This window comes from Egretta garzetta, unplaced genomic scaffold, assembly GCF_000687185.1.
Source record: "Egretta garzetta isolate BGI_Z169 unplaced genomic scaffold, ASM68718v1 scaffold329, whole genome shotgun sequence".
NCBI lineage: Eukaryota > Metazoa > Chordata > Aves > Pelecaniformes > Ardeidae > Egretta > Egretta garzetta.
This window is the reverse complement of record NW_009269999.1, coordinates 706,588-716,205: the sequence shown is the minus strand read 5'-3', so window position 1 is coordinate 716,205 and position 9,618 is coordinate 706,588. Positions and strand designations below refer to the sequence as shown.

The 9,618-nt window shown below is 42.0% G+C and overlaps 1 protein-coding gene across 1 annotated transcript; it reads left to right on the top strand.

Annotated features, from left to right (window-relative positions):
- Positions 1-68: 68 nt before the first annotated feature.
- On the top strand, positions 69-8,300 carry COMMD9 (COMM domain containing 9; the record flags this gene model as incomplete). Its single annotated transcript, XM_035902942.1, has 4 exons — positions 69-478; positions 1,236-1,270; positions 3,970-4,073; positions 4,898-8,300. Coding segments are annotated over 4 exons (690 nt in total), but the record flags the coding sequence as incomplete, so codon positions are not given.
- Positions 8,301-9,618: the final 1,318 nt, after the last annotated feature.

The window sequence follows — 9,618 nt, the reverse complement described above, 5'->3', positions numbered from 1 at the left end:
CCGGGCCCTCAGGACGATGCGCGGCGCCACGGGGCTCGGAAGGACGGCGGCCGAAATGTGCTCGGTAAAAGCGGTCCTCCCTGGGAGGCACAGCCCCGGGGAGCCCGACAGGCCGGCTAAAGGGAAGGGCACGAGGCCAGAGGCGTGCTAGAGGACAGCGCTCTTACCTCAGCTCCTTACCTGTTCAGGCTGTCAGGCAGAGCTTGGATGTCCAAGGCCCTGGCGGTGTCGGTCTCACTGCAGAAGCTGTGTCTCCCCTGGCTGCTGCAGGCCCCTCCCGTGCTGTATGTCATGATTTTCAACCCAGTGGAGTCCTCTATGCTCTTCATTTTCTGCAGCTGGTATCTGCCTTGCACAACCTCACCAGGCACGTCGTGTACCACAGCTTGACAAGGGCAGAAGATATCCTCTCTCTCTTTCCAGAAAACTTCCACCAGAATCTGAAAAACCTTTTGACTAAGATAATCTTGGAGAATATGTGAGTGCTACCCACCTGCCATTTGCTTTCAGCTGGAAAGTTAAAGCCTGTGTATCTGGTTTGATATGTGGATAGCTGGCAGCATGCAAAGTCTTGTTTCTATGAACTTTGTGCATGCCTTGGGCATAATCACACAGGTTGCAATGAGCAGAGTCAAATGAAATATGTCATCTGAGTGGAATGGCAAACAAAACACAGCCATGGGCACAGGGTTTTCCCAAGGCTTTTGGAATGGGTGTGGGCCTCATTCATGTGATGCAGAGCCCCTTTTATCCTAACAACTCCCCTGTGTGGTGGAAAAATGCTACAGATGACAATAAAACTTAGAGGACTAGATTTCAGCACTACAAAATCTGATTGGGTAACACCTAGATGCCCGTCCACTTACCACCTTGGTGTAGGTGCAGAGGCACAGTATGTGGTAGAGCATACGTGAGGTGGTGGCAGAGGACAGCAGTTCTGCGTGCTTGTACATCTCGCTGCTCGGTAGCCTATTGCTTTGATAAAAGTGGGGAGAGAGGTACGTGCCATAAGTGAGCCACACTTACAGAAGAACCAACAGTTGGTCACCAGTTTGCCCACCCTTGTCCACCGGTGACAGCCTTTCCTCTGCACTCGGAGATGTAGGCAGTCTCTCTCCCCTGCTTACTGCTGCAGCCCTGGTGACCCTTTTGGGGAGAAGCCACTCTGAATGCTTTCCCTATCTTTTTGCTTTTTCCAAAGCACTGCTGATACTGTTTTCTATACTTTTCCACAGCTCTGCTTGGAGGAATGAAGCACAAGCAAGTCAGAGTAAGTAGTAGTTCACATCTTGATGCAAGTAATGTTTCCAGAGGTCATCGGAGCGTAGTTTAGAGTAGTGCATTGCAGCGTGTTTTTGTAATGTAGCACAGGGATACACCCGTGTGCTTTAGATGATGCTGTATGATTGTGGCATCATGGAGCTTAGCAGGGGCCAACGAGCTTGTATTCAGGTCTGTGCTCTTGTGCTAAATTGTTTCCAGTCCTCCAGCAATTCCCTTTAATGCTCAGTCTGTTGCTACCTTGCAGAGTTGCAAAACTTTTGAAAGTGAAGCAGCCTGACCTCCCCATTCAGACCATTAAGTGATGTCCATATTCAATAACTGTGCACTGTTAGAAGACAGGTATATATTGGGGAGTACCTTATCTTCACACAACTAGTCAATTCTGTGTATTCTTTCTCTTCCACGCATCAGGAAGTACACTGCATATATTCATAACTCTGCTTTTTCCTCACCTTTCTAAACAGCGATGTAATTAAGGAATGCAAACTTTAACAATAGCAGCATGGGCAATGTGTTACAACCCAGTTAGGTGTTCCATGCAGCTACAACACTTTGTTTTCTCCCCAAAAGTTTTTCTTTACACTTAGTGGCTTACAAATGAGAGCTGATACATAACACAGTACTTTGAGGTCTGCATGGATCCTCTTTACCCTTTTCTTTGCTGGCAGAGGAGATAATGCCCAACAGCTAAACAGTATGGCAAGACCTGGAAATACACTGTACCTCAAAGTTTTAATGGAGTATAAATAGGGAGAGGGAAGAAACTGTTGCATAATGCTAATACAGTAAATACAGCAGTTGCTTACACTAAACAACATTGTAGTGTTACCAAGACACATAATGCTTTTTCCTGTGTCCTTACCACTATCATGCACTAGAGGAAATGAGAGCAAGCATGACACACTAGCTAGGTCTTCACAACCCAGAAGCGAGGCTGGGTGTGTGGCTCGAGGCACCACACAGGAGCTCTGCTCTGCCACTGATGTCTTTGTATTCATTAGATGAATATTTAACCCTGTTGGAATGAGATTGTCTTGTAGGAAATGATGGATTATTTTAGTATTGTATTCATGAAATATCTGACACACATTACTTAGGGACCAAGGCAGCGATTTAAAGAAGAGACCTTCCAACTGATTGATCATTGATGTTGACATAAAAACATGGATGGTTTCCTGCCCCTCCCAAGCCACCAGCAATCAGTCTTTGTAAATTAACATACAAGGCTAAACAGATGCATTTTATGTTGTTGCAAATGCTGCCAAGTGCTGGCCCTGACAGACTGTGAACTGGAATTTGTTCCAAAAGCAAGAGCAAGGCAGCCAGTTCTGTACTGCCCCCTGGAGCTCTGCTCAGGGGAGCAGGAGGAGGGAGAGCCTTTCCCTAGATAGAAAGAGAAATTTCTGTAAGCACTGTTAGGAAGCAACTTGAGCATCTGGAGTCAGTAGGAAGGCCAGTTATCAACCCCTGGGGAAGAAACTAGACATCTTATGATAGGCAGAATCCAGACAGGCTGCAGTTGCCTATAGAGACAGCTCTTTCCATAGCACTCAACAGAGGTTTAGTGTTTGCCTCTTCATTCCCCTCTGGTACCCTTAAATAGATATCAAATAACTGCTGAGAATCAGGTTTGATACAGCTTCGCAAAGACACTCAAACCTACCAAGCACCACAGCTGAGATTTTAAACTGAGTTTGAGAATAAAGGATAACCTCCCTACAGATCTTCTGTGGAGTTGGTCCTACATTTCATTCAGGCTTCTTTGAAAATCCTTAGCTGACATAAACAGGAACAATGTTTCTTGAGGCATGCTGTAGCCATTTGTTCTGACACAGTTAAAGCAGTTAAGCCCCTTAGCTGCAAATGTAAAAACCAAAAAAAAATTTAAAACTGAAAGGGTTTGTCTTTGTTTCCATGTTCTTAACGTGGACTTTCTTCTAGTGAGAATTTACTATTTATCCTAGGAAGCTGGAGGCTTCACTTTCAAACACAGGAAGTATAGCTCAGCTCTTACCAGAAAACGGAGTTGAAAAAGGTGCAAGAGGTGTTCCGAGTCTTATAAATGTGACAGTACCAAAGTGAGAATGACTTTAACTGTGCCCTGTTAAACTGCACCTTACAACTTGTTTTATTTACATTTTTTTTAAAAAGGAATTTACTTTACAGACATTTTCCAAATTTCTGGATTCTGGTGGTAAATTGCGCTTTACCACTGGGCAGTCAAGGGTTCAAGCCTCATCTTTTAACACTTGTTGTTATCTGGTTGGATAAATAATTATGCTGTCCTCTGGTTTGCAGTTTGTGTGAGAAAACACTTTAAGTCTGAGATTAAAATTTCATTACTGTTTCTGGGTTAAAATGTATTTTTTTTTAATGAAAGTAAGAAACTTTGTTTTGTTCAAACAAGGCGGGGGGGGGGAGAAAGATATCTGCATGCCACCATCTAAATACCTGCCTCAGTTTCACTTGAATATATTCTTCAAATGTTCCTTGTATTTGTTACTGGCATCTGAAAGAGTAAAAATGCATAGTAAAAATGCTGTGAAACCACATAGTAGTGCTAAAGTTGTACACTTCCCAGTGCCAGAAGTGGAGAAGGATGTACACAGTGGTAGTCACAGGTTCTAGGGTCTGGTGTCATCATGTGTTGCCAGGCCTAACAGACCCATTTTTTTAATCCCTCAGTCTCCCTGCCTCGGCTGGTCGACATGGACTGGAGGGTGGACATCAAGACGTCTTCAGACAGCATCAGCAGAATGGCAGTCCCTACTTGCCTGCTTCAGTTAAAGGTAATGTCAGTGGCTGTAAAGGATACAGGGTAAAGTCCGTAAATCAAGTCCAACACCTGACTTACCAGTGGTAGTGCAAAACAGTTCAGATAGGCGTCTGGTGCGTGCCTGTTGCCTGGTGGGCAATTAACAGACTTTCTCAGAGATTATCTTCGAAACACCGCAGAGCCTGGGAATGATGTCTCTGATGAAAGCCCTCTTTTTCTTGCAACGGAGCATTTTCTTTGTATGAGGATGCAAGAAGGCACCATATTTGTTCCTGGTCACCATTGTTCTCTAGAGAAGGATAGATAAATTATGAAATCATTGCCCTTTAATTCTAAGCCACTTATCAGCATGTTTAGCTCACTGCATTAGTCGAGAAATTACTTTTGATTACTAATAACTTCTTTCACTGGCCACATCTATCATTTGGAGAGTATAGCTAAACTTACTGCTTATATTTTAGAGTTCTGGATCCCCCCGACCAGTAAAAATGGGATGGGTGGGTTTCAGAGGAGAAGGAAAAAAAAAATCTAATTTCTGTTTGTGGGATGGGGTTAAGTATCCTATGCGGTATCTGCTAAGATGCTTTTGATATGGATGTGGCTTTCTGCCACCAGCCTCTTCAGAATTTCCCCATATTCATGGCAGTATATGCTTACTTGCATTCTGTCAATGGGAGGCACACAGCTTAGAAAACGTGCCATGAGCCTTGAGGATGGAGCTGGATGCCAAATTTGAAGCATTTTTCTTTATCTATTAAACACCGACTTTTGTAGTGGCACTGGAAAAATATGTGAATGAATTTTTCGTACAGCTAATGCCTGTATTCCTGTTTTCAGATTCAGGAAGATGCTGCCTTATGTGGAAATAGTCCTGTTGTTTCTGCACTGACTGTGGAACTAAGCAAAGAAACGCTAGACACTATGTTAGAAGGTCTAGGAAGGATCCGGGACCAACTTTCTGCTGTTGCAAACAAATGAATACTCAAGGGCATGGATTCCAGCAGTGAGGAAGGGAAGTATTTTCTACCTACAGCTCTCATAAGTTGCAACTTAGTGTAACATGTTTTCAGTTTTAACAAAAGTAAAGAGATTTCTTTACTGAGTTAATAAGATACCTTTTGAAAAGCTAACACTTAAACATTCCTTTGGTCTGATGCCAAAAAGTGTTTTCCCAATATGTTGTTGAACAAAAGCTGGTTTCTATGTCAGAAAAGGATTTGAGTGCTCAGAGCTTGGCCTAATCACAAGGGTCATAACTGGAAATAGCAAATAGCTGCATCCAATGAAGCAAGTGCTATCTCTCTGCCCTGAAATGATGATCTAAAAGGCTCGAGCTGGTTAATGGGCTGCCTTCCAGCATTAGCAGACAAGGAGGGTGCCTCTCCCTGGGATGCGCGTGTATTGAGGTGCATGCTGGATGTAGCACCCTCCCTCTCAATGAAGCACAGCCATGCTGCAGATTGTTATTACAGGATAATGCTTTGAAATAGGGCAATTATGCTACAACACATTCCCTTCTGATCAGCTTCACAGCACCATTTGCAAAATGACTAGTCTGAACATCTTTAGCAGCAAGTAATTTCCCCCTTCTGTTTGAAAAGAGAAAAGGAGTTCACATAATTCATGTTTGGGTTTATTGCACTCTGGGCTTTGCCTTTGCTGCACAAAAAACAGACTGGGAAAGTAAAGAACGGATGGCCGTTGTCCGTACTGTAGGAAACCCTTCTGTGGCAATATGTGCCTATACTTCCCCAAAGTGTTCTGTTGTTTGTTTGTATAAATCTTCATTTAATTAAAAAATGAACTGCTAATGATTTTGTGAGTCCTTTTCAGTTTAGAAGAGCTGTTGTCCTGGGTTACCTCAGCCTCTTTGTGACAGCGCCTAATTTCTAGGCTAGTTTAATGAATGTTCATGTTTGTTGCTGAAGACAGGTCTTTTGTTTCCTGTTCAAATTAATTCATCTTTTAAACTGTCTTCTCTTCATTATAATACAGTTCCAGGGCACCTTTTTCCATGGGCAGCAGCTCTGTGCAATATTACAGGTGATGACCCTGACCTAAAACTTCATAAATAGATGCGCATTGAAAGTGCGGAGGACTAAGTGCAGAAAATGAACAAAATTCAAACTTCTTTCTGATAAGCTTCTGTAATGCTCCAAACTGGAAGACTGGATCCAAATGCTTTGTTTATGGCAAAATCCCACCTTTCATAAAATATTTGACTCCCCTTCAAGGCACAGAACATTGTCTCTTGTGTTTAGAAACATGAAATCATTCAAGAAGCATGCATAAACTACAGAGCTTTGTTAATTTCATACATCCCCACAGAGCACAGGCTAGAGTATAAGTGTAAATTAAGCCTGTGCCTTTAAAAGATACTAGTGCAATACAACTTGTGCATCAAGGTGAGATGTATGACAAGTCACTTGCTAAGGTCTACTTTGAGCAAAGATAGTAACACTTAGTACTTTACCAGGGCGGACTGGTAAATTTCATATATAATAGGGAAATCTGAAAGAAGATGGATATTCAAGAATCTGGTCCATAAGATTCAAGTTGTGAAAGACATCTATAACAGACTACTTCAGTTTGAAGAAATTTTGTTGCCTTTGCAGCCTAGCCTTAAAAAAAACCAAAAAATCTCAGTTTATGTTGTACTGTTTATTTTAGAAGGTAAGAATCACTGAGGAGGTAAATAATGCATAATGAAGTACTCATACTGTTAGAGGAGCCGAGGAAGTCAATACACAGGCAATACTTGAGGTAAATACTGAAAGTCATAGTCAAAATGTTGTAGGTCCTAATGAACAAAGAACTGATAGCTGCATAGAGTTCTCATGCAAAACCATTATACAACTATAGAATAGTTGTAAAGAAAAGAAAGACTTAAAACTGAGAAGGCTTTTCTGGTGTCAGTGGCACTATCTGCAGGTAGCTAAAAGCTGCTTACAGAGACTTCAGAAAGGGGGCTGTCCACTGGATCAGAGGCATGACAAACATCTGATGACTTCAAGGGTTATATCTCAAATCATTCTGCAAGAAGATACTGGTATTTTCTAGCCCGAAATTTAGGAAGCTATGAGAATTTGCCTTCAAATCTTTGCCTAAAGTGTTAGGTATTTTCTTGTTGGCTCTTACCACCTTTGCCGGAAGAGCTAAGAATGCTCAGAAAAAAATACGTAAAACCAGAGAGGCTGAGTAGGATTGTCACTACCTGACCAGCAACAGAACTTCACATTGAAGTCCTCCTTACAGAGACTGCTGCACGGAGAGAGAATAATATGCCTGTTATTGCAACAATCATATGTGATGTTTTTAATAAAATGATTGCTCTCTTAAAATCAGATTCTTACACTCCCTCCACATATTGCTGCTATTTGGCAGGCTAGCCTAAATGCATTCACCATTACTTTATTTTCAGTTTGTTCCTGTGCCAGCACTGTCCTCTTCAGCTTACTTCTCTCCTACCTTTCCATTTTTGTCCTCATGCTTATGAAGCAGTGAAATCCTCCTCCACTTTTGATGGCTAAGCCTGGTAAGCTCTATATTCTCTGCCTTTCAGCATCGTAGTGGCCATTCTTCACTTACAGTTTGCATCTCCCTTGACTGCAGTCAGCACAATGGTTCATTTCTGGAGAAGAATAGTCCAAGGACATGAATAAAGAATAGAGCTGTCATAGTATGTGAACCACCCGAATGAACTTTTCCTCCCAGGAAACCACAAGCCTTCGTTGTGAAGTGGAGCTCAAAAACTCCATCTTCATTCCAGTATTTGAGGAATAGAAAACCACCTCCTACATGTATGCTGTTTATCAAGTGATAATTTAATTACACTAAGCAAAACAGTGATAAATTTATTTGTAAAACAAAAGTACGCAAGTTAAATTCAAACTGTAATTTGACAATTCAGACATTGTGTTAGACCTGACTGTGTCATTTAAAACATTAAATCCTACTTTGTATTATTCAAAACAAAATTTAGCTTCCTCTTACTGCAAGAAAACGTGTACTTTAGGGTGTTCAGGCTAAAAGTTGTATAGCTGTTGTGACTGAGAATAGAACAACTTAGAAAGATAATGCCTTGATGATTCCTAGCTTCCACTTCAATTAATGATCTTTAAACATTGATTTAAAACAGTGGAAGACTTTACAAGACTCATGGTGGTTTGGTAAAGGTAGACTAGTTACACTATGTTTAAGTTCTGGGTTTATTGTGTGACATATACATATTCAACCTTTTCCAAAATGATCATCTAGACAAAGCTTTTGCTTTGTTTATAACTGAGGTGTTATTATTGCACTTCAGACAAGTTATTTGGTTACTAGTAATCTGGTTGAGAATTGTGTTGGTCTAAGTAAAAAAAAAAGTTAAGTTTCAATTTGTTTGGCTGGCTCTTGTTAAGTGAACAACACCTTTCAAAAATCACAACAGTCTTAACCTCAATTCTTGGTACTAGGATCAACATATCTAGCAATGTAATTTCCTCAGCTGCTTTGTAACTGTAGTTATTCCGTGCCGTAACAACCCCTACATAAGGAACCAGTTTCATGACTTCACCAATCTTTCTCACAATACCCCTTAAAAGGTTCATCTCACTAAGCTATACAGACGTAAAGTAGGTGCTTATCGGTGCAAAAAATCAGTGGCAGCACTGTGAGTTGAGGAATCCCACCTCCCCAGACCCTTTTCTGACTTCTTGACCCCTTTTTATTCCATGACACAATAATGATGCTGTTATATTTTTTTTTCCCCCATCTACACAGGCGTTGTGTAGGTAGTTGCTGATTTTTTGCTCTATTTTTAATGTAAGTAGGTGGGTTAATAATGCTGAGGACATCTGAGCCCTGCTTACTGAATACCTGTCACCCTCAAGGTGTGGCTTGATTAACCACTTGGCAATACCCACCTCAGGAACAGTGCTGCACTGGCACAGTCCCATAGCATTACGGTGCAACCCCTTGGCTTACCCGCCATCGGTGTGTGGTAATCCTGCCCAGCATTTTGAAACAGCTCTCACGGTTCGCATTCATCTGGCCCCTGCTTGAAAGCACTACAGCTGCGTTACAAACACCAGTGAATTAAACCTCACAAACTACAGCAGGGGGACTTCTGCAGCAAGCGTGACGAGAACGTGCAATAGTCCTGAATTTTTTAGTTGCGCTCAAAAATCCATAGGTATCCTGAGAAGCTTCACTGTAGGCATCAGTTTTTGAAGCGGCATATAACTATCTGTGAAAACAAAGGTGTTACGCTGTGACTAGTCAGTAACCAGATCATCTGCTATGGCTTCCGTAACGTGCCTGTGCTCCACAGGGCACACGTGGCAGTCGCTAAACAGTCGCTGCCATTTTAAGTACATAAGAACCTCACTGTTCCGCATCTGCTCAACACTCTATAAACCTCTTTTCTGGGATTATTAATGTGTACGAGCCGTGCCGCTGGCATTGCTGCTGCTGAAATACATATGGAGTGCACACCAAAACCACCAACAGCGTACCCACCCTGTGACATAAATTCACCGTCTTACTTCACCGAGTCTCACGGGAAGAAGAGGGAC